At 35.8% G+C, this 24436-nt stretch overlaps 3 protein-coding genes and 1 long non-coding RNA gene across 11 annotated transcripts; 1 reads left to right on the forward strand and 3 right to left on the reverse strand.

Annotated features, from left to right (window-relative positions):
* The first annotated feature begins 960 nt into the window (after positions 1–960).
* Positions 961–2833, forward strand: LOC135141914 (uncharacterized). 2 transcript variants are annotated; one of them, XR_010282429.1, is made up of 3 exons: positions 978–1184; positions 2186–2290; positions 2345–2833. It is a non-coding gene; the product is annotated as an uncharacterized LOC135141914 (long non-coding RNA). The 2 variants fall into 2 exon arrangements; XR_010282428.1 differs by having other exon boundaries at positions 961–1184; positions 2186–2833.
* Positions 2834–3038: 205 nt separating this feature from the next.
* On the reverse strand, positions 3039–9194 carry LOC135141913 (uncharacterized). 3 transcript variants are annotated; one of them, XM_064073502.1, is made up of 5 exons: positions 9085–9194; positions 3776–4480; positions 3578–3725; positions 3375–3527; positions 3039–3324 (listed from the first exon to the last, which is right to left on the reverse strand). In XM_064073502.1, exons 2-5 carry the CDS (start codon positions 4465–4467, stop codon positions 3208–3210), a joined length of 1110 nt encoding a protein of 369 aa, XP_063929572.1. In that variant the 5' UTR covers positions 4468–4480; positions 9085–9194; the 3' UTR covers positions 3039–3207. The 3 variants fall into 3 exon arrangements, with proteins under 3 accessions (XP_063929572.1, XP_063929571.1, XP_063929573.1); XM_064073501.1 differs by lacking the exon at positions 9085–9194 and adding an exon at positions 6703–6919; XM_064073503.1 differs by lacking the exon at positions 9085–9194 and adding an exon at positions 4555–4897.
* Positions 9195–9287: 93 nt separating this feature from the next.
* LOC135141912 (uncharacterized) lies at positions 9288–11843 on the reverse strand. 3 transcript variants are annotated; one of them, XM_064073499.1, is made up of 6 exons: positions 11162–11843; positions 10914–11084; positions 10759–10818; positions 10440–10711; positions 10138–10331; positions 9288–10085 (listed from the first exon to the last, which is right to left on the reverse strand). In XM_064073499.1, the coding sequence occupies exons 1-6, from the start codon at positions 11211–11213 to the stop codon at positions 9686–9688; spliced, it is 1149 nt and encodes a 382-aa protein (XP_063929569.1). In that variant the 5' UTR covers positions 11214–11843; the 3' UTR covers positions 9288–9685. The 3 variants fall into 3 exon arrangements, with proteins under 3 accessions (XP_063929569.1, XP_063929567.1, XP_063929568.1); XM_064073497.1 differs by having other exon boundaries at positions 10759–10863; XM_064073498.1 differs by having other exon boundaries at positions 10759–10821; positions 11162–11841.
* Positions 11844–15984: 4141 nt separating this feature from the next.
* On the reverse strand, positions 15985–22419 carry LOC135141248 (single-stranded DNA-binding protein 3). Of its 3 annotated transcripts, none has more exons than XM_064072173.1 (12): positions 21604–22419; positions 21290–21362; positions 21180–21241; positions 21041–21125; positions 19452–19493; positions 19312–19398; positions 19081–19257; positions 18950–18998; positions 18751–18780; positions 17711–17907; positions 16976–17347; positions 15985–16633 (listed from the first exon to the last, which is right to left on the reverse strand). In XM_064072173.1, the coding sequence occupies exons 1-12, from the start codon at positions 21657–21659 to the stop codon at positions 16622–16624; spliced, it is 1242 nt and encodes a 413-aa protein (XP_063928243.1). In that variant the 5' UTR covers positions 21660–22419; the 3' UTR covers positions 15985–16621. The 3 variants fall into 3 exon arrangements, with proteins under 3 accessions (XP_063928243.1, XP_063928241.1, XP_063928242.1); XM_064072171.1 differs by having other exon boundaries at positions 15985–16899; positions 21604–22416; XM_064072172.1 differs by lacking the exon at positions 18751–18780 and having other exon boundaries at positions 15985–16899; positions 21604–22416.
* Positions 22420–24436: the final 2017 nt, after the last annotated feature.

Raw genomic sequence — 24436 nt, forward strand, 5'->3', positions numbered from 1 at the left:
GATTATAATTTATTCAGCGGTTTAATTCCTCTCCGACGGTATTGATTTGAAAACCATAATCTGTCTAAAGCCACAATAAGCTTGAACGGGCCACTAGATGGCGCTATTAAAAGTTGGTTTAAATTGGCAAGTATGGTCCACGGCGCACGCGATTTTTGATAACCTGCGCGGCACTGGACACTTTTAGGTCACCACAGCGCATGCGACGTTGCCACATCATTTTCGGTAATTTCCTTTAGAAACTTTCTCGTGTTTACAATAAATAAAATTGGAATAGAAGTAAAGTAGAGAGTGAAATAGTATGGGAAAATGACGCCTTCCAAGTTTCAAATAAGTGGAAGGGTTGTTGTATAATAACTATCACAATATGTTTTTTAGGTTAAGTGTACTTTTGTAAAATCAAATATAATGTTGGCTTAGTACGTATATGGTGTTTTAAACTTCATTGAAGAATCATCAAGCAGATAAAAAGTATTCTATCAAATAACAAATGAAGTAGATCATAAGTCATCTACTTTAAACACAAATAATCCACACTGTCATAAGAAATATAGATTTATTAATCTTAATCTAGTCTTAATTACGACAGATGTGATTGTATGTTGTTGTTAATGAATAGATATAGCTATTCAATAACAATAAGTACGATAAGCAACACTGTAGCCTTTAAACATTAATAATTAAAACATTATGTAGCAACACAATGTGTAGAGTTCATTTTTGATGTTGAACCCTTTTTAGTAGACCAACAGTTTTTAAAAGGAACCTGTTATTAGAATTACCGATTAGGAAACAACTTCACAATACTAAAGTACAAAGCATAAATCAATAATCTAACCTATAGAGGTTGTTGTTCTGTCAACATTTATAGAACAATGTTAACAGAACCTTTCTTCGAATCTCTATCCTAAACGAAAGAAGGAAACATTTTAATACTATATCAATTCATAATTGCCGCTTTATTTTCTCGAGTCATCAAAAATGTCCTGCGCAGTCTCGCCTACAACATAAGCCAATTTCTAAAATAAAATCTTCAATGAAGGGAAAATTTTGTAAATGCGGCAACTCAGTGACGTAGGTCTTAACTAGTCCCAGATGTTCCCAACAATACTTAGCCCGGGTAGGCAGTGTTTGTAATGTTCATATTGGCAGAGGTGAAACTTGAGGAAAGCTGTGACATATAGGTAAATGTAAATTTTTTATGTATGTGAAGCCTATTTCATAAAAATTTGTAGGATAAGCTGGCACATTAAAGCAAAATTATTATTATTACTATTCTACGACAAATTGATATTTTCATTATCATTTTGTCTTTTGTTTTCAGTTTCTTTATTTAAATGCGTTAAAGCATCATCATAAATTAGGTTGGTTTATTTTTTATTTTAATGTCAGGAAAGAGCTGCATTGTGTATTTTCATAATGCAAGAATCCTTTGAATTATTAATTTTCCACAGAAAAATTCGGGTCAAGTAAAATCAATATTCCACCAAATTTTTCATCATTTCTGCTCGGTTTTTTAAAAAGCACTCAAAAAATGTTTAATGCTTTTTAAAACTTTCATATAATTAACTAAAAGGTCGCGCTAGTGTTTTTTTTTCATGTAATATCCTAGGTTCCATAAAACATACCCCTAAACATGGAAATTCTTGTTCCGTGGATCATCTGGTTTTTGATTTTTCCGAGTGAAAATCATGTTTATTTAGTTGCCTATACCACAAAAATCATTTGAACGGAACCGTAGTGAGTTAAACTGAAAATTAATGTTACTTTTTTGGCCCAGGTAACCAATTTCGCAACAAACGAATATCGAATTTATGATACTGGAATGGTATAGTTTCTGAATATTTAATTAATTTTTCGAAAAGCCAGTGGGACCTAAAATGAAAGTCTGCTCAGGTTACCCTATTTTTTAGATTTAATGTATCACTAACTTATTTAAAAAAATGTAGCTAAAATTGCTGCACCCCAAATACCTAAAACTGTCTAGACCTAACCCAGTGAGCAAAAAGTTTTTTCGCGCAACCTCTTATACATCGCTGTGTGCCGCTCAGCATAGATATTATTCTCAATTAACGCATATGTGACGTATGATGCACTTATGTGAGTAGGCCGCACGTGCCCATTTATAGCTTATCGCAGCCCACTTGTAAATTTCTTATCATTGGTTACACAACTTTAATTTTAGATCGTCCCACCAATCGAACCGACTTAAGTCGCCCAATCCATGCGCAGAACGTCGAAGGCGGGGAATTCATCTTCACAGCTGAATCAAGGGCGTCGTTAAACCCACGTTGAGTCCAACATTTTTTTGGTGGTATTTTCAAACATGTAGACTATGTTCTAGGTTAAATGTAAGAAGGTGAGGACGACCGTTAGTGGCCATTAGTCCAGTCCATATTCGTGGTCCAACTAAGGGCTGTCTGGGTAGGTCCAAGCTCAAAAGGGACACATAGGAGCATTTGTGATCTGCGGTAAAGAAAAGGATTCAGGAGGAATGTCGGGTGAAAGAAAAAATCGGAAATTTCAATAGATGGACGTCCAAGATTGGAATGAAAGAAGCAACAGACGCGACTGGAGGACTAGAAGAACAACCGGGTAGCGGCAAAACGGAAAAAAATTAGGAAAGGGCTTTGCTAGATACCCTCCCTAATTACGAGTGTTCGGACGAGAAGGCAGCAAATCAAAAAATAAAAGTAAAAACACTTTTTATATATATATTAACAATTAAAAATTTATATAATACGTCTATACAATGCATCAATAAAGATAAATTCGTATCCACATAACGAAAAAAAAAAAAAAACACGAAACATCAACTTTCTTATAATTTAAATGCGACCGAAACGAGTTCTTACGAAACAATAAGAAATGAATTAAAAGTTATCACAAACTTAAATATATGAGTAAATAGTCTTTATGAAAATGATACTGATCATAGATACTGATCATAAATGCTGATACATTTCATAATACTTTAAATTAACTACACATACATAACCGTAAATATACAATCACATTAAAAATGTTTTTGGTAAAAATTAAAGATCATAATTATTAAAATACACATGGAGAGCTTAAAACGTTCAGTCTAAGAGAATCACGAGCTTTCGAACTGTCATAAAAAAGTGGAGTTAATATAAACCTTCGCTTAGTAATTACACTGAATCTCTCAAACTGAAGCTATCAGGTATCCCATTTTAATACCTTTCACTGAATATCATGAAAACGAAGAATAGCCCTTCCAGGTATCTCACTGCGACATAGTTTTTGTATAACTGATGAAGCTTCTTCGGCTGAAAACTCGGTGTAAGGTGGTGGAATGATCTAAAAATAGAAATGATTATTTGCTTTCGAGATTCGTGTGAATGACTTACCTCCCCTGATGCGACATAAGTAACAAGTTCTTTCAACTGTTCAATTGACCCATATGAAACAGCCTCAATTTTTTGATTGGTTTTATTGATCAGTGAAGAGAATTTAGGTAGCAATCGTTCTGCTACTTCGTCACTTACAAGTACGACGCCACTCTAAACAAACCGAAGATGATTATTGGACACAAGAAACGTTGCTGACTTACAGGACTAAGACACTGGAGGGACCTGTGCAGGGATCTGGAAGTGGTCCCAAAATCAATCACAATATCGACCAGACCTTTACAAGCGTCTTTGGTTCTATCAATGAGATGTTTTTCGTGAACCTCTTCATTCCACTGGACAAGAGTAACACTGAAATCAGAAAATTTAGTCTCAATTGTACATATAACAGCAGTATTTACTTTTGTAGCTCGTTGGCAAGTTTAAATCCATCGTCCTTAAGGCTGGCCACCGTAATTTGTACTCTATCTTTGTTTTCAGACGTTTCGAAATGATGCTGGGCGATTCTGATAGCCCAAAGTGCTAGACCACCAGTACCCACGATTAAAATTCTGCAAATCTGGTCCGCTGGACGCTGTTTTAATAAAGCCGAAACGTAATTGTGTGCCGTGAAGACTGCGCTTTTAGCTAATAAAGCTCCAGTGGGAAGCATAGCGGCAACACCCAAAGATAAATTATCAGGAATGGGGACCAAATAAGACAGATCGTGAACTACTATATACTCGGCGTAACCATGTGGAATGCCGTCGTACGGATACAAAATCACTCTCTTGTTGACAGCAATGTCATCCGTGGGTTTCACGTTGTCACCAAGAGAATCGATGATCCCAGACACTTCGTACCCGGGGAATAGAGCTCCATCTCGTATTCCGTGGTTTCCTGAATAGTAAGATTCTTCAGTGGACTGCACAGACGACGAACTGGACACTGATGGAGAGCGATTCCTCATTCGGTAGCATGCTCCTGCGCATACCACCCTAATGCGAGCACCATTTGGAGGGACATCCGGGACCGGGACTTCGAAATTGAAGACACAGTCTCGGCTTGCTCCAGCGGGCGATTCAATGGACACTTGGCGGCAAAGCTTATTCATGTTATACCCGGGGCTGCAACAAAGTTACAAATTAAACAAAGAATAGGATGACAAATGGTTTCGACACAATTAATAGCTACCGCTTACCGAAGGAAATCGTTATCCACACTCTTGAGAAAACAGATCCGGTTTGTGGTTACATATGGACGAAATTTCTCCACAAATATATGTACCGATCACAGCGATGTTAACGTTGGAAACTAAAGGGACGAAGAAGAATCAGAAGAACGGAAAGGGTTTTAGAACTTGGAAATCATAATGAAAAACATTGCCGGGATGGAATTCTAGTATCTTCGAAGAACTGAAGTTGCCATTAGTCGATTTGAGAACAAAAGAAAATAGAAAGTCATTTCATTTAAGTCCCCAGCATCCTTGATCATTAAAATGCTGATTTTAATAGAAAGTCAGTAACAATTTGAGGTTGTAAGTCCTAAAAATGGAAGCGGAAAGAGTGAGAGAGCGATATAATATTCAAAAGCGACATATAATTTTACTGTTATTGGTCGTTAGTTGTTTATTAATACTACACTTAATTCCGAATAAGTGTCAATCATAATATAATGCTCCAAAAATAGATAGCCACTTACAAGCCACTCGACGAACTAAAAACTACAAAGGCAATGGAACTTTAGTCCTTTGGGTACGTTCACGTACACGATGAAATATTATGATTTGCCTGAATGTTCACGTGTGAGGTACTTACTGATAATTAAAATATAATCAATGTCAATAGAAACTGAAGTCCAAGGGCGATAATAATTGAAGCGATTTTTTGAGTGGTTATTTTGCAGGAAGATACGAGCACCTACCTCTTTAGCAAATATTTGAGCAAACCCACATAATACCTACGTATCTTAAGTGTATTTGAAGCAAGATAACTACAAATTAGTGTGACTAACGACCTGATGTTCGCACTAAGTTAAAAAACGACTGAAATTTAGTAAAGTAGAGCGAAGTAAGCAATTCTAAGTATAATATATGCATCTTTGGACTTGAGTCGTATTAGTCAGCCTCAGACTTAATTAATGTTTCATAAATTATTAAAATAAGCCAGACACTCTGTCGCCTGTAGCGCAAATGATTATCCAAATTTTAGCACGCGTACTAAGAAGTAGGTTTTTGTAATTAGCCTGATTATTTATAGATCTCATTGTTAAATAGTGACCACTGAGCAAATAAATCAGGTCAAAGGCTTTGTGGTTATTCTTATACGTCTCAGCATTTACAAATCTACATAACCGCAATTATTTGGTCTGTATTCCTAATTTCAAAACCGGAACTATACCCTCAAGTGTTAGTTAAAATAAATAAGTCGTATTTTTTTAGAACGCAACTTGAAAAAAAATTCATTTGCATAACGGCATTAAAACTCCTCATTAAACAATCAGAGTAAACAAAGCATAAATAAGAAGAGGTACAAAGTTCTCTATTTATTAGGTATAATGCGAATTAGCAACTGTTGATGGTCGTAAATAATTAAAATTCTAGATGATTAAACGCGTCACCGGCTTTGTTTATTTCAGACGTTGATTCTTATAAACTAACGCCTTCGCTAATATAATTGTAAACAGAAGAGTGAGTGTATTTTTAGATACAAACCTCACATAATAAGCAAATGAAATCCACCAAAACAAAGAAAACCTCCACGGTAGAAAGTCAATATAGAAACAAGTACATTTAAAAATGATAATAATATTTACTCGGTATAAGTATATGTTAATATTGTGACAATTATGTGTTTGAAGGGTGTTTTTGCGTTGCAAACAATGTATAAACTTGCTATTGACGACTGTTTTACTTAAATACATTAAATAACTTAAGTTACCTTATAGTGCACCGAAAAAAGGAGCTAATAAGTCACTTTGTCTCACTTTGGTAAAACTATTTCCCAAAATGTACTACAATATAGTATCCACCCAAGCCTCATATCAACGCTATCACTTATTCTGAATCGATCGACTAATATTTGGATTGTAATTTAAATAATCAGGCATCACTTTGATAACAATTAATAGAAGGGCTGCTAAATATTGGATAAGCGTTAAAATACTAATTAAGGAGACTAACACAAAGAAGATTACACACAAAATTTGAAAATACCGAACTGATAGAAGTGTAACAACAGTAACATTAATAACAATAAGTATAATTAGCTATAAAAATATTATTAATTACAAAATGGATGAAATTTGCAAAATGGAAGCGCGTTCTTTATTTATTATTAAAAATATTCACCTTTTGTGCGCCGTGTCAAATTGTTGGAGATTGCTTTCTGTTAACATGATGAGATTTGCTTATGCACAATACTCGATTGCAAACGGACAAGAAACTGTAACACATATACTAGGACTGACGAGTTTGGTTGTGTGTTGAGCTATATTACGGATGCGGTTGTTTACACGGTATGTTTGTAAGTCAATACACGTGCCTATATCGTGATAGTGGTGAGTGGGCACGACGAAAACTGCGTTCACGTCGGTTGAGTGAGAAGATTTCGACCTTCTTCGCTATCTGGTAAAAGTAAACAAAGAATATGTACTAAATCTATTGTTTATATAAGTGCCATTTTTAAAGATACTCTACTATGACTGACAAGGGATCTGGAGGAATACTACGAGTTTTAAGAGCTTTATTTATTAGGAACATTTTAAAATCTACTTCGACCCATAAAGCGAAGAATAAATTGCGGGTAAAAATATCCTTTCGCCTTCAGTTTGTTCATTACTTGTGCACGTGATAATGAAATTTATGACTTGTAGCTGGTATTCCGAAAACAAACTAGGACAGCTTGACACCAGAAATGTTTTAGAATTTTAAAATGATGTGGAAATATAGCAGACATAGTTTTCGCCGCCCTTCACACTGAATCAAAATACTTCAAAAAATTAAAGTGACTCCATTATTACAGCTAGGTTTAATAAAAACTTGATGAGACCTTTTAAATTAAACGAAATTGTTGACTTTTATAATATATCGAAGCATATTTAACATGAAATGTGGGCACGCGTTTAACTCATAAAACAATAATATTTATTCTTTGTATGTGGCAGTTTAAGTAATTGTATTGTGCCAACAACAATAGATATATCATTCAACAAAACCCACAGTTGTTAATAACACGTGGAATATTTAATCAGTAATCACACATTTTTTCGATTTTTTTTTACGTCATCAATTTTTAATTGGGAATGAAATTTACTTTGTAAAATTTTGAGATACCGTCAAAGAGATGAACAGATAAATACTTATCAGTGTGTTACCACGTTCACGAAAACTATAAGTGTGCAAAATTGCAGCGTAATCGGTGGTGCACTCTCTAAGATAAATTGTACAATTTTACAAATCTTAAATACGATGATTTACTCAGCAAAATTTTAAGATAACGTCATCATGTTGGGAAATACAAAAATTATAAACATTTCATTAAAAATATGGCAAAGAAAATGAAATATCTGATAAATTTGGTTAACAATCATTCAAAAAAACTAAGCCTAAAATTTTGACTGATTAAATAAATTTTAGGTCACTAAAAAGCCGTTAGTTTTCATCACTACGTCAGAGTTGTCAGGAAAATGTAATTAGTGCGGGAAATTTAAAATGATCTAGACATAACGAGCTCTGTCTTCAGAACTACACTTGTTTGAGCGTAAAAAGCGTCAAAACACAAAAATGGCAGTTTTAACAATTCCTTTTCTTCTACATAGTCATACAATCGTAGTCAACGACCCAATTACGTTAACAGAATAAACAATAGTAACAAATATATGTACATTTAAAAATAAATATTAAACTAATGACGTTCGACAAGCAAGCTATTAATATTTTTTATAGAGATGACACCTTTTAACTTCAGAATAAGATAACTTATTAATCGTACAAAAAAATTTCAAAGCAACCTACTTCACGCGTTCACATTATGACAAATTTCTGACGTGATTTGATTAACAATGCGCTCTCAAGCGATCTCCGATCAAAACCACTTACTACAAGTGTATTTCTAATCATATGTCATAATTATATCGGTATACAGATTATAAAATTAAATTAAATTTAGTAAATGTGTATTTCTTCATAACAATGTAGTTACGACATACGGTTAAAAAAAACACACGTGCATTAGATGTTACTGGTAACACCATGATAAAGAAAATTAACATTCACAGTAATTAACTTCTGTAATCAGAAGAGGTTGTCAAATTTGTTGTTATCGTTGACAGCTGGATTATTAAAATTTAAAACAATAGATCTGCTAACGAGGGGAGGGGGATAGTTGTGCAAGTAGCATCGTTTTTAGTTTTTGCACTTCATTTTCTATGTATCTACCCGATGACTATATGAGTGCATTTAAAATTTCCATTTGTTTAATGTGTTTGACATGGAAATTAAAACTTTTGATAGGTACAACTTGCCGGTCAAAATTTCACAGAAACCAAGTGTCTGTAGTGTACTTAACAATACCAAAGAGTCTCCATTTTAAACAAGACATTAAATACCACATTAACATTTAGATCTAATCATGCATAAAATTATAAAACAAACACTGTACAAAACAACTAAAAATAAAAGTCCTAAGTGCCAGATTCTGACGTTTATTATATAAGGACGTTAAATACATACACCAAGTTTTCCTGTCATAAATTAAAGCCAGCTACACACAACCGAACGATTTGACTGAAAACCAAACCCAAATCAACACAAATTATTGTTGACACTTGAACTAAAGGACTATTCAAAGTCGTCTGCGCGACCATCCAGACACATGCGCCATGTTGAATGGCTAAAATCAATCAAGACGGTGGACGTACAAAAAACATTCAAAATGAACACATATTAAAAATTTATTAACAGTTTATCAGTTGCAGTTTATGTACATTGAAGTTCGTAAATTAAAAACTTTGAACGACAGAAAAAAACACTAGGTGACATATATCCGCAATAATCGATTGAGTGGGAAACTTTCACCAGGTGGTGGTATAACCACGCACTAATACATTTTAGTGTTACCACGTTGTATAATTGAGGACCTCATTCAGTGTGACTTCCTTTGTAGCAGTTTCGGGCTCAAATGCCGCTTTTTATTCGGGTCCAATGACGTCATTCTTAACTTTTGAATTGGAGCTAATTAAAAAGTATAAAAATAATTTTAAAACTGTCCTATTCTCGTAGATAGCATTTAAGGAATAATTGTGAAAGCAGTAATATTTATAAGCGTCGACATTTATTTTTTGAAAGAAGCGTTAGATCTAGGTTTTTCGGGCAAAAATTTAGGTTTTGCGGGAGTCTTAGGTTTCTCAGCGGTCGTGCTATTGTAAACCTTGTGTATGTAACTTTGGTTAGGTTTCTGTTGATTTTCTTCTGATTTCTGAACCGGTGGTTTGGGTTCAACCGGTTTTGACACAAAAGGTTCATAAATGTCATCTTCTTCTTCCTCCGAAAACGAACTCTTACTGCCTAGTGATGGTCTAGATGTGGTTACTACTAAGTCATACGTGGACGATTCGCTTGAATCGTCGTCAAAACTTTCCTTTTGTGGTACAGGTGGTAAGGGAATGTTTATACATCTTCTAGCAGGTAAGTCAGGAGGTTTATTTATAGTTTTGACTATTTCGGGGTTGTATCTGAAACACAGTTATCAAAAAAAAAAAAAAAAAAAATTTTGATCGAATTTACGTTTCTATGTCGTGGTAAATTTCTTCCTCTTCTTCATCTTGATCGCCTTGATTCGTTAAATCGGTAATCATGTCATACGTTTCGGAAATATCATCATCAGAGGGTATTACGTTTGTCAGTTTACTGAGATTTTCATAGCACCTATTGATGTGTGAGACCCACTGCAGCATATCTTTATGTGTCCTGGCTACAAACTAACGAAAAGTTTACACTAAGTGAAACAGTGTCAATACGAATTCGTTATAAAAACTGTCAAAATGACAGTAACTCAGAGTGACAGTTCTTAAGTCAACTTAACTTACGTAGTACGATTTTCCTTCTGCTGTAGTATTAACCAGTTCAAAATCTTGCGTAGGAGTCTTATTTTGCTTGCAGATGATAGACTGGGCTTTATGAAAACGCAAGTCAAAAGTCTGTATCGGTTTTAGGTCCTTCTCCGACGAGTATATCAGAAACCAGTTGTCATGTAAACCTGCATATACCCGTTTGTTTTTGTCAAATTTTAGGATAATTCGATATTTCCAGCATAGAGGACCGTATTTGAGATCCTGGGAAAGATCTTTCGCAGGTAGGTCTAAAAAAAACAATGAAGCATCGGCAGGATAGTTAGTAACTACGTACTTGCATAAGGGTTGGGTTGAGGCTCAGCCACTGGTGGTGGCGTTATTACGGGTGCCTCTTCTACTGAAGAATAAATATTATTTTTATTGTCTTCATTACTATTAGCTATAATAGCTTTGGTTAAGTTTAATAAATAAAGCGTGTTTGATACATACCTGATTTTCTTTCCATATCCACATAAGCGCCATCGTATTCGTTATTGACCGCAACTTTTGCAATTTCCTGCAGTTGTTTTTTCGATCTACTGATCAATTCGTCTGCTTGTTTTCGAGCATAGGGTGAGAGCTTTTCGTAATTTGTACCGTCGGTTAAAAATTTGCAAATATCTAAAAGTTGTACCCGATTATACAGCTTTGTATGAATAATGTTTTATCAAAGTAACAATTTCCTGGTAGAAACTCACCATCGAGTAATTTATTTAAGTTTGAATATAATTCGTCGACTTCTACAGCCATAGTCGTACCAATGCCGTAAGCTATTAAAACACTTGACTTAATTAACGTTCAATTGGAAGCAATAGATGTTAACACATGTTGTGGAAAACTGAACCCAAATATACTACGTGCACCGTTTCGGGAGTTTACCAAAATAAGTCTTAGCGACTCCCGCCGAGATGGGATAATTCACCGATTTAAGTACTTTCGGGGTACGTTCTGCGATTTTCATTCACAATTATTATGTTGTCTAGCACTATGCTGCAATACTGATATTATACACGACTCTATCACTTATCTTTCACATTCTCCCCGCCCAGTTTTATTTCCTTTTAACAAAGCTACTGTTTACACTCCTAAATTTGCCAGAAATATGCAACACTTGAAATAGATATAAAATTTATCGAACAAACTGTTTCCAATCGTTAAATAAATAAATTATTTATCTTCCGTCGGTACTTTTTAACCTTAATATAAATATTTTTAAGTCACCGGGTAAAAACCTTTTGGGAAGTTCCAGCTTTACGTGTTGTTGCCACTATCAAATTCTCTTATCAGCACTCGTTTTGTCGTCTTATCATCAAATACCATAATTGCTGTTCAGTTATAATATTTATATGTATATGCAATATATGGGTCGTTTATGCATTATTAGTACTTTACTAATAAGCTCTTGATAATAAATTTAACTCTGATATAAATTACGAATACATAATAAGTAAAAAGTATCACTCAAAAAGCTAACTCTGACTGTATTATCCAGCAAGAGCTGTGGTTTGAGCAGTTTCAGTCTAAAAGTGCATTAATGTTCTTTATCTATCAATTATATATCTCTCTCTCTTGTATTTTATCCTTGGTTGAATAAACAATGACAGAATTGTATTTAATTGTGTTAAAAATGCGGAAATAAAACTTAACAACCGGTGGTTTGGCCAACCAAATTAATTTTTATTTTTATTTCTTTTTTCAACTAGTACACGTTTTTTTTTTTTTTAATTTAATGAGGTGACCGACTAAGCTCGGATCGCCTTGTAGGGTTCGGTGTCTCACCTATAATACCCTAAACAAACACTATTTTTGATTAAATGTGATTTTTATTTAAGGTTAGTTTAAAAGATATACCTACTGTGGTTAAGTGATGGAAATGCGAGAAAAGATTAGATTACAGCTGGGATTTTTTTTGATTTGTAATACGTCAACAAGGAATTTGTAAACCATTGTAATTTTTACGGCCATTATTAATTTTAGAGCTCTTAAATATATATAATTTTTAAACGACTTTTTAAAAAATGAAATTTTCCACCCATTTTTGGCGATTTTCAAAATTTAAACTAATTACATTTACCGTTTTTCCAAAATCACCCATTGAAATTCGCAATTTTTAAAAATTTCGAAAAATTCGATTTTCGCACCGAATATTTTGAAAATATTACTCCGTTTGAAAACGTTTGAAAATTTTTAGACGACTTTTTCTAAAATGAAATTATTCAATAAGCTATCTACCTTATTAACTAATTGTGAATTACTGACATATTTAAAAATATAATAAACAATTGACTTTATGTTGTTTATTATAATATCTCTTGTTCTGCCAAAAGACTGTTCTTCAGATCTTAATTGTGATGAATTTTTTATTCGCACTCGCACCGAGGGGCGGAGCTTAATTGCAAAATCCATGTTTCTGTATAAAAATTTACCATTTTAAACGTATATTAAAAAAAAACCTAAGCTCCTCCTACCCGTGCCTAATAATGGACTTGTCATAAACCGGGGGCAGGGTTTAATTGCAAAACCTTCATTTCTCAACGACAATTTCCCATATGAAACATGTTCTTCAGTAATCGTGTTATTCAAAGAAAACTACCTGTATTAAGTAAAAAAGAAAGCTAACCTGCTAAGATAAAACTGGCAAATGACATAGCATCTAAGAAAAGAGAGGGTGGGTGGGTGGCTACTTAATCTGTAGTCCTAATACATTTCTCCCGGCTTTCCCAAAATCTATAGCCCCTAAACTTCTTTTTCAGTCCTTCCAATTCATTAAATACAGAAAAAACCCTGACAATTTTCGAAATTTAAACTAAATACGTTACCTTGTACATTTCGGGTCGCAAAAGTCACGTCGTTTTTTTTTTTTTTTCTTCGATAACTCTAACCGTTTTTCCAAAATCGTCCATTGAAATATCGCAATTTTCAAAAATTTCGAAACATTCGAATTGCACACCGAATATTTGGAAAATGTTGCTCCCTTACCACAAACACACTATATTTTCGGAATCAGCACGTCAGGATATATATCCTTGAATTTTTTGGGAATTTTTAGACAACTTTTTCAAAAATGAAATTTCCCCCTTTATGCAAATTCTACCAATTTTTGACGATTTTCGAAATTTAACTAAATACATTTTCTTGTAGACTTCTGGTCGCGGAAGTTACCTCAGGCCTCATTTCTTCCATAACTCAAACCGTTTTTCCAAAATCGCCCACTGAAATATCGCATTTTTCAAAAATTTCGAAAAATTCGAATTTCGCACCTAATATTTCGAAAATATTACCCCGTGACCATAAACACGCTATATTTTTGGAATCAGCACGTCTGGATGCATATCCCTGAATTTTTTGAAAATTTTTGACGACTTTTTCTAAAATGAAATTATGCAATAAACTTTCTACACTATTAACTAATTCTGAATTACTGTCAAAATTGAAAATGTAATAAGCAATTGACTTTATGTAGTTGATCGTAATATCTCGTTCTTTGTACCAAAAGATTGTTAAAAGAAAACTACATAAATTATAAAAAAAGCCCCACCCACCCGCCCAGATCTCAATTGTGACGAATGTTTTATTCGCAGTCACACTGAGGGGCGGAGTTTAATTGCAAAATCCATATTTCTGTATAAAAATTTACCATTTTAAACATATTTTCAAGTTTTTGTTCGGAAAAGGAGGCTACGTTATTAAAAAAAAAGGAAAACATAAGCTCCGCCTACCCGTTCACAATTCACTTGTGATAATTTTTTTATTTGTCATGAACCGGGGCGGAGCTTGATTAAAAAACCTTCATTTCTCAACAATTTCCCATGTGAAACATGTTCTTAAGTAATCGTGTTGTTCTAAGATTAGTACCTTCTAAGAAAAGAGAGGGTGGGTGGGCGGGGCTAGTACCTGCTAAGATAAGACTGATTTTGGCAAATGAGATACCCTCTGAGAAAAGAAAGGGCGGGTGGGCGGGGCTAGTTTCGGAAAACCCGAAAAGAACCCTCGACCTCGTCGTCTTTTTACAACTTTTCTATATTTTGTGTTGTTGCCCATGGGGTGGAAATCGTCACCAACGAGGTGCGTACGACGAGAAACTTGGAGACATGGGTGGCCCAAAAATAATGAATAGAAAGTAAGGTTGTGCTATAAAGAAAGTCCTCTTCTGTATGACAGGGTCCATATTCCTAGGGACCAGAGGCAAGGTACAGTAGTTTTAACTATCGTAATAGTCGGATAAGGTACAAGAACCGGGACTAAAGTTTGAAATTAGAAAAATCAGGGGCATTAGTGTGAAATTTAAAATTTGAGTTAGATAAATCTGGAAGGTTAATGAACTGATTAGGTCTGGAACCTGACAAACAAAGAAATAGTACCATCGGTATTCGGCCGAATTAATATCTCAAGCTACCAGTGCGTTTATTTCTACCTTTGAATACTTATCGTTTTTTTGTGGGTATTTCCACTATCTTCACCCACTCGTCGTGTCTCCAGGGTCCCCCACGCACCTACATAATTATAATCGTTGGTAGATCCATAAACGATCGTGGGGGTTTCATTACCTGCATATAACCCATTATCCATTTGGAAACAAGTTTAGTGTAGGGAAAATTTTGATATTGTTCCATAGTCTGACAATTCCGTAGTTGTCAGTATTCTAGAACCATATACTGAACTTGAAATATTCACGCTCCATAGGCATCCGGAACATTTATTACCACTTGAAAATATCATTTTGAAATTAAGCCTACTACATTTCATTATTTTATTTTAGTTCTTGTACATAGTCTTAAAGTATAACTAATTTATTATAACTGGTGGCTGGACCAAAATCTCTAAACAATAAAAACCAAGCTAAAATGAGTAACTGTTGAGATAAATGTCGCTAATAGCCAGAGGATTTGGAACAAGGTTTATAAGCGCACCTTTGTAATAAAACCACGAGAATGCAAATTCAGCAAGAATGTTGCACGTGGTCCAAGCCACGACACACATTACAGACGAACTCATATTTGAAGAAAACATGTTTGCCTACATCGTAGTACCGTACCTTTATTATTTTGACTATTAATAAGTGGAGTCTGAAAATAACAAAAACGTCTAATTTAACCTACGCTATCCACGAATAGCAAAAAATTGATCTTCAATGTCAAATTTGCAAGATTTTTGCGGTTAATCTTCACTTCCGATGAATATCAACCTTATCGTAATATCAGATTCTTTCCGGGAAATGGACGTCACCTCATCTGAACAGTCCATTCTAGTAGGAGGGGTGTTCTTCAATACTGTTTCTGTATATTTTTACTAATTAGTTGCATCTGCATACTGAAAGGATGCCTTCAAAAGTACGCCCAGTTATGAAGGCGTTCTGATACTGAGTTTACGACGTGTTATACTGGCGTCCTCCGCTTAACTGTGTTTGCCAGTTGTTTCCGTGCTTTCGTTTTTTTTCACGAATCACTGTTATGTAGATGGTTTTTAAGTGTGAAATTGGGTTAATGGTAGGGTTGAAGGGTATGTAACAAATCTAACTATGAACCTTTTAATATTTAATAAACCATACAAAAAAAAGCAATATAGATAAAGAACTCACTTACACAATATTATTTATCCGTTCTTCAAAGTATTCAGCACTCAAGTCATTCATTCATAAAATAATCTAATTTTTTTTAAATATATGTGTAATATATTAAGAACAAAAAATATATAAATTAATGAAATTAATAATTGAACTTAATGTATATGATATACATAAGAATTAAGTTGTTTTTGAGAAAATTACAGATACAACATAATAGTAGTATTAATGAAGGAGTAACCTCCTTTTGCACTTGTCTATTGCATGTACACATAAAAAGGTGAAGAAACAACATTATAGGCCGGAGCAGATTATAGAACAAATTTCGTTAAAAAAATGCAAATTTTCTCTTAAAAATTTAAAAAACTACACTGTGAATAATGTCAAATAGTAACCGTCGCTGCTTCACCATCTGCAATCTGCTCCGTGGAGGAATGTAGACACATGCAAGTAGTACTTAGCATAGAACAAACACAGAACGCCGTGAATACATCCAACCTAGCCTAGACTGGTGGACAAGTAGGTATCAGGAACTCGAGAATTTATTACACCAAAGTACAGCCACACAATGTCCTTATCTTCTTATATTCAGCTTTCAAAGGAAAATCTGCAAAACAGAAAACATTCATGACTAGGAGTAGTCAAATAGTTGAAAATGGGCGAGCTCGCAACGATGAGGGCAGGAAGAGCTGAGCAGACCACCGCCCGGGTTAGTACAGGTTAGGTAGGAAGAGAGGCGTCCACCAGCCAAAGAGGCCAGCGAGGGAGTTATTGTATGAAATACTCAGGGTGGTCCGAGTCTTTCTCAAACCTCTTGGCCTCCTCTTGCATGCTCTCTTTTATTTTCAAAATAGCAGCCGATTCCGTTTGGTCCTGCAAGGAAAGCGACCTTTAGTGGTTAAGTGTCAGTCTACAAAGCGTAAGCACCGGCCATTGCGTTGAAACTCACGTTTTCTCCCGGTCCTCCAAATCCTCCTAAGTTATAGTCCCCCATTCCGCTGCCGCTGTCTTCTCTAGGCGTCCCAGGGCCACCGTTGGCGGGCGAATTCTTCATGCCGTCCATGCCGTCGCCGTTCAGCACGGGACCCATCGAGTTTGGGCCCATGGGACCCATGGGACCACCCTCGGGACCGCCGCCCATCTGGAACTCCCCAGGCATGTTCCCGCCCACCGCCGGCTTCATCAAAGTATACATGTTCTCGCCCCCCGAATTCGACGAATCCTGCGGGCTCGGCATTATCGGGGTTCCAGGACCAGGAGGACCAGCTGATCCTGGAGGACCTCCGTAATTGCCCGGCGAAGAGGAAGAATAGTTCATCGGCTAAAATAAAACACCAAGCTTTAGCCAATTCCGTCTATTACACACACAAATTTCGGCCAATGGAGTCAATTTCGAGCTCTTTATCTATATTAATTAACAACTGCAAAACTGTATGTAATATCATTTTTACATCCACTCAAATTTACAAGTTGCGAATGCGTCATGCGCAGTTGCTCGTGGAATCACGCCTTTGATGCATTGCAGTCAATCGAACACACGAAACTTGCTTCTACTTGCTGAATAAGGTTAATTTCAGTCGAAATTGGCTCCATTAGAACGTTAATACTTAAAACGAACATAAATTTAAGAATCGAATACATACGCATCGAAACAGTTCTACGTAGCGCTTTAAGATCGACTTACTGTAGACGTGTTAGGTTGCCACTGAGGTCGTCCACCGGGACCTGTCATTGACATCGGAGGCATGGGGCCACCTGGGCCTAAACTACTGTTAGGAGGTGGACCTCGTAAACTCGGGCCGTATGTTCCTGGACCCAAGGGACCCATGGAAGGCCCTCGTGGCGGATTCATTCGATTCATGGGATTCATTCCTGGGGGGCCTAATGAAAAACATATAAGCATTCGCACATTTATTCTACTACATAAAAACTTCGGGACGTACGACACCAGCATGCCAGCACCAATTATGAGTTCTATGGAAATACAGATGTATATACTTGTATTCCAAACTTCATTCTTTTCCTTATTAACTGAATATTAAGTCGTTGAAGGTTTCTAAAATGCTTGCAGGCAACGTCTAAAAGCCCGTTGTTTGATTCTTCAATCTATCAAGATCTGTTCAAGACAATTCCTAATACGAAGTGGGTACCCAATTATGGAACTATGAATAAGTATTTACGTAGTTGTTTCTTGTTTAACACATCTTTGTCTATCCTCGAAAATTTAGTCAAAGTTACGTGAAGGTGCTTCTTCAACATCTTGAGACGGGTATTGGATCCCTTACTTATGACTGTGGGTTTTACGCAAATCGTGCATCTACTCAGCTGCGACTAAATTTAGGTGTGTCATTGTTAATGCGACTATAAAATTAGTGTAGTCGGGATTGACTCCTTTTAGACATTGCCTGCGACGTTCCGGGGCACGAAAATTCCACGTTGGTCCATTGATTGTGGCTTGCTCTCAATTTCTACTAGACAAAATGATCACAACACACACACCAAGATGTAATAAGATTAAAAGAATGAAAATTTAAAAACACAGTATAATTGGATGATCCAAAACCAGTCAAAGCTGTTAATATCACACTACTTAAAAAAATGCAAAAGTGAGACCTCAAAATTTAGTAGCGCTAGTAGTGTTGGACCTCCGTGTCAGTGATAAGCAAAGCAAGCAAAGAAGTGTATGCGTATGAGTGTGTGATGGTGAAGGAGCGCATTGCCTACCTTGCCAACCTACAAATTCTCCGCCTTCACCTGGAGACAGAAATAGATGCATTACATGAGGCATATCATGAAATTGCTTCATGCTTGTGCAATTCTCTTTTACGTTACAATTATTAATATTACTATTAATATTATTAATATAAATATTATTATGGGTCAAATATTAAACTTTTATTAAAAAAGAAACGGATCTGTTTACCTTGTCTTGTAGGATCCATATTATTCGGAATCATTGGCTGTCCAGGGGGCTTCAAATACACAATGTTAATGAAAATGATTACCATTAGAAATGAAACGTTAAAGAGAGAGATAGACGCTCTAGATACATACTCCGTTGAAATCGCTTCCGATTTGAGGCATCCTTACTCCGGGCCGGGGTCCAGCGGGATACCTAGGACCCATAAACGGTTGTGTCGACATCATTTGTGAATGAGGCGGGGGTGGCTGTGAATGAGGGGATGGTTGACTTGATGGGTGTGTGGGAGGTGACGGCCTCATCGTCGAATTCTAGAAAAACATCGATAGAGACATCAAACTCGTCATCCCGGTGGCGATTCTTACTGGAAAAAATCCAGGGGGAATTGGACCGCCGGGCATGCCATCGGCTGGAGGCATTTGTCCCAAGGGGCTTGGTGCCGGACCAGTGTTCTGCGAGTCGACATGATTAATCCCAAAAATAACTAACTTTAACTAAGACTTACGTGTGCAATTCCGTTTACTCCATAACCAGAATTGACAAAGCCCTAAAAACAACTTTCAGAAATAATCATGATAAAAACAGTTTTTTAAACTAGCTACATGCACAATGTGGAAAACGACGAAACGCACATTTGATAATAAAATAAAGCGGGTTCGTTTCTTGACTAAAGTAGAATAGAGGAATGGAATTCCCTAATTACTTAACATGGCACGTTGTTGAAACTCTTGGTGAAACTTTAATTAATTTTGGAATCACTTAAACAAGTCCAGTTTATTAGAAGAATTATAAAATTTGACTGAGAATTTATTTTCTGTTTCTAGAACTTCAGGAAAACGAGAGAGAGTTCAAACACAGAAACAATTACTTTGCAAACTTTGAGAAGACGTCATCAAGTTTTTGGAAGGGTTGAACAAACAAATTGAGTGTTGAACCTATATGCGCAAGGGATTACTGTTAATAAAGCGATAAAAAGAGTCAGAGAGGGACAAAAGTTGTCACAATAATTCAAAGGTTACAAAATTTTCAACTGCCTTTCATTTTCTTTGAAAATCCCTTGCTTTAATATCAAGATGTTCTTTTTTTCTTCTAGTTTTGATAAAACTAACTCCAACTTAACCAAAACTTTTTGCTTCGACCGAGAACCGGGCCAATTTGAAACGGATTAATAAACCACAAATATATCACAATTTCTACAATCGGCCCAGCAGTTTAGGTGATTACATGACAGCCAGACGGAAACGGGCGACCTACTTTTTCATTTTCCAAGCTATGAAACGTCAAAGAAACATTAAATTGTTATTCTTCAATTATACAAAGTTTATGCAAAGCTTCAGATAATTCCAATAAATTTAGAACAGTTGAGAGTTTGTGAAAACTATTACTTCAAAAATTTAATGTTATTATGATACAAGAGGAAGAGTCGAGTGTCTCCCGGGTAGTAGGTACAAAAATTTTAAGCCGACATCGTTAAAAGGATTAAATTTCATTGTTGGAATTTTAAGTAATTTGCAAACAGGTAGATTGAGGTCCGTTGCTAGGCAACGTGCATGTTTTAACCAATCACGGTTAAGTTTACAATAACCCATATATGGAAACTTGAAATGAAGGACGGTTTACTAAACCACACATAACTGAGCATACCAGATTTACGCAAGAAAATTTTGAGATGACGTCATCAGTTTTGTGGAGGAGATTGAACAAACGAATTCAATCAGACTAGTGTTTAAGGTGAATTCTTACAAAAGTAATAGACGTATTTATGTTAAATTTAGAAAAATTTTGAAGTCTGTTGAAAAAAGAAATTCTCTCTGTTAAAATAAGCGATGATTGTGATTTAATTCTCAGGTTTGTGTAAATGTGTCTATATTGTTATTATTTGGAAAAAATTTTTAAATTTTGCAATAAACGAAATCCCGCTAAATTTTAAATATTTGAAAATCAGCTAATGACTTGGGCGATTACACCTGGTCAAGCGCGTAGTTAAAGCAGCGTTGCCATGCTCCAACTGGAGTATTGATCCATAAAGGACTAGCGCTAACAGCAGTGAGTGTGGACGTGATACTGGTAGGAAACTACAAAATAGGCACTCACATAATCATGAAAGGCTTTTGCTTCTGAAGAATGTTCACACGTGTCCCTTCTTTCGGGGGCCGCGCAATAAAGATCCCAAAATACACTAAAAAATCAACAACAAAATTGTATGTCAAAAAACTGAAAAACGTGCCATTACCACCACCACGAATGTAAAAATCCTGGAGGCTCCCCTAACGTGATATTCTTCTCCCATCGTATCTATAAATTTACAAGTTAGGATACGAAGAGTAAGTGTCTCGAACTCACCTCCGAGAGAAACGTTTGTGCTGCCTTTTGTGCACCAATGTGAAGTAAATATTCATATACGTATAATGCCAACCTGGAAATGTGTCAGTAGTTGTCAAAAACTCGTATAAAGGTAGTAAGAATGCGTGTTGTTGATAATGACATGACGTGTTTGGGTCTTGTAATAAACAAACGGAAGTGGTGGGAAATGGGTTCGGGGTGGACACAAGACGGCCACGTGGGGCCGTCAGCCAAAGTAGCCACCAAAGGGCGAAAATGGGGCACTCAGGACCTTGTCAATGTGTTCGTGTGTTACATAGAATAGTTGCACTTACTTTTCGCGTGCTTGTGCATCGGACGGCACTGTTGATCCCTTTCCTTTAGCGTACATTTTAAAAATACAAAGGAACACAGAGCTGACTTTAACCTACATACAATTAAATAGACTACTACTTAAAAATTAACTATTTGAGCGAACACGCTGGTTCTGTATGACAAGAGATCCAGTTCATTTTAAGTCCGGCCGGTTTAGGCGACCGCAGCCAAATCACTCTCCGCGAACCACCATCACTAAAGAAAATTCACAACTCGTCGGGAAACTCGCACATCGAAAATACAACAATACACAAATTAAATTCTTTCGACGCCGTACTCAAAAATCTCACTAAGACATGCTCGACTGCGCATGCGCCGCTGTCCCGTAGCCTACGTTGCCATAACACGTTACCATAATGACTCTTACGATTTTTACGCCGTTGTGGAAATTCCTCGTCGCTGGACAACGGGGTTCAAACCATCCGGTCGTGGTTCATTTCGGCACGGAAAATGCGCTATCGACACTATTTCTACCACGAAAATCGCTGCAACGCAAGGGTTACTTCACAATTCCCTGGCAACCGCGGACTTGTCCGTGTACCGATATTCGACGTTTGCGCATAACAAAGGGGCGGGATTAGCGTACACGTCCACCAAAAATACTACGACTGCTACGAACGATGTTAAAATTAGCACAACAAACCTAGGTCATATTATCCAATATTATCTCGGTGGTCGCATTGTTGGTTTGTTTTGTTGCCTGGTTCACATGTGCGGTGTGTGCAGCGGCGGTGGACTGTTTGCGACGATAACGTTATTTACGAATTGACGGCTGTCATTCCGACGTTAGGTTCAACTTTCTATGCGCCGCAATGCCATTCGGACTAAAGCAATGCGAAAATTCAACATTATTTATTAAAGAAGCCCGAAAAAACGAAATTATTTAGTAGATTTTTAAATCTCACCAATGAGAACAGTTCGGACAGTTTAAAACGTAATAAAAAAATGTCACAAGTTGGCCATGACGGAAAAGCCGCTTGTCTTAGCTCAATACGTACAGTTATTTATTAAACGTCAAGTTGACAGTATTAAACTTTAAAAATATGCAAACTATTTTTAGGTAAAAGAAATGAAACAGAGAAGCGGTCGCGTCGTTTCATGTTTTCACAAACCTGGACGAGTATTTCAGGCATGACAATTTCCAGTTGTTTGGCAATCCCTACAAGTTTTATGGTCGACTTTTGTCTACATTATTTTTGAGAAACCAAATTATTCTGTTGTTTAATTCGTTTAAAAACTAACTTCTTTGTAATAATAACCCTATGGTAATCAAGTCCATTGATACTCTTGTTTCCTCGATGTTTAGTGATCCATACGAAAAAATAGATCTCCGGTTTCCCTCTGTCTATCTGTCTGTCATTTGTCCCGACTTTCATTAGACAGATAGGTGGATAATCATCCCCACCAACAATAGGATGACGTACATCTTGATCAAAATTTCATAATTAATAATATTTAACATTGTAACTCTGAAATTGCAAAAACCGAATGCTGTGAAATCTTGCAGATATTGGAGTCATGGTAAATCGTTAATCAAAAGTTGTCCGTCTTTTTACAATTTTGTCTGTCCACGTTCCGCAAAAACACGTGGACCCAGTGGCAGCGTAAATGTGGGGTCTGCCCCAGGTACCAAACACCAAGGGGTGACAGCGACAACTCACTCGTACAGCTAGAGAATATTTCCAGAAGAATCACTCTGCAAAAATATATAAAAAAACTAAATCGGGACGGCAGACAGACGGACAGACAGACAGACGGAAACGGGGTCATGAAAGGTGGAGAAAATGTAAAAGTAGAGAGTCGGCCGACGGACTTCGTTACAATACATTCTAATATTTTGTCATTTTTTTACTATGTATATTAAGAAAAAAAGGCAAAATATAAACCCCGCCTACCCCATCCCAATTGTGATGCTTTTTTCTATTTTTAGAAACTTAAAACACGTTTAAGATGGTACATTTTTGTAAGGAAACATGGATGTTGCAATTAGGCTCCGCCTCTAGGTCTCCCAACGAATGAAAACTTCATTACTATTTAGATCAGAGCAGTTATGGGTGGGGCTTATTCTTTGGCTTTATTTTTTTCCTAATATACATAGTATCCTTTGAATAGCACGATACTCAACAAAATGTCTAATTTCTTGTAGATGGAGAAATAATAAGAATTTCAACGATTATAAAAAAAAATCATCACAATTGAGACATGCTTATAATTTGCCTTTTTTTTTAATACACGTAGTTGTCTTTTCAAAACAAAAAAATTAAAACATGTTTAAAATGATAAATTCTTGTAGACAAATATCGATCTTGCAATTAAGCTCCGCCCTCGATTTGGAATTTTTTTGAATCGATAATCAAGAAGTCAAAAAATTGAAAAAATCTATTAATTGTAAAATTGAAAAACTGAAAAATGGAAAAACGAACAACTGAAAACCCGAATCGTAAAATCTAAAAATTGCAAATAGGAAAATTGAAAATTTTTAATGAACACTTGAAAAATAGAAAAACAGAAGAATTTTAAAAATCAGAAATTCGGATAATTGAAGAATCGTAAAATTGAAAAATTACAAAATCAATAAATTCCAAAATCACTACATCGAAAACTTGCCAAATTATAAAGTTGAAAAATTAAATGTCGGAAAATTCAGAAAATGGAAAAATGGAATAAATTTGAAATCGAGAAATTGTAAAATTCAAAAATCGGATAAAAGCGAAAACATTTCAAAATTTGAGAATCAGGAAATCGAAAATTTGCATATTACCTTTTTTTTTCTTAATATACGTAGTCATCTGT

The sequence above is a fragment of the Zophobas morio genome, unplaced genomic scaffold (assembly GCF_036711695.1).
Source record: "Zophobas morio isolate AGI-343-1 ecotype UQ-CSIRO unplaced genomic scaffold, CSIRO_AGI_Zmor_V1 ptg000044l, whole genome shotgun sequence".
Lineage (NCBI taxonomy): Eukaryota > Metazoa > Arthropoda > Insecta > Coleoptera > Tenebrionidae > Zophobas > Zophobas morio.

Bases quoted from the DNA above. Each gene is read 5' to 3' on its own strand.
- LOC135141248 (XM_064072171.1), bottom strand. From the start codon at position 21,659: ATGTACGCTAAAGGAAAGGGATCAACAGTGCCGTCCGATGCACAAGCA. The intron at 19,494-21,040 runs GTGAGTGCCTAT...AGTTGTTTTTAG, and splicing joins CAAAAGCCTTTCATGATTAT to GGCTTTGTCAATTCTGGTTA. The intron at 17,908-18,750 runs GTAGGCAATGCG...GTTTTTCATTAG, and splicing joins AGAATTTGTAGGTTGGCAAG to GCCCCCCAGGAATGAATCCC.
- LOC135141912 (XM_064073497.1), bottom strand. From the start codon at position 11,213: ATGGCTGTAGAAGTCGACGAATTATATTCAAACTTAAATAAATTACTC. The intron at 10,864-10,913 runs GTATGTATCAAA...AAGCTATTATAG, and splicing joins GGATATGGAAAGAAAATCAG to CTAATAGTAATGAAGACAAT. The intron at 10,086-10,137 runs GTAAATTCGATC...ACTGTGTTTCAG, and splicing joins ATTTACCACGACATAGAAAC to ATACAACCCCGAAATAGTCA.
- LOC135141913 (XM_064073501.1), bottom strand. From the start codon at position 6,749: ATGTTAACAGAAAGCAATCTCCAACAATTTGACACGGCGCACAAAAG. The intron at 4,481-6,702 runs GTGAATATTTTT...ACTTTGTTGCAG, and splicing joins TTTGACACGGCGCACAAAAG to CCCCGGGTATAACATGAATA. The intron at 3,528-3,577 runs GTAAGTCAGCAA...CGGTTTGTTTAG, and splicing joins CCCTCCAGTGTCTTAGTCCT to AGTGGCGTCGTACTTGTAAG.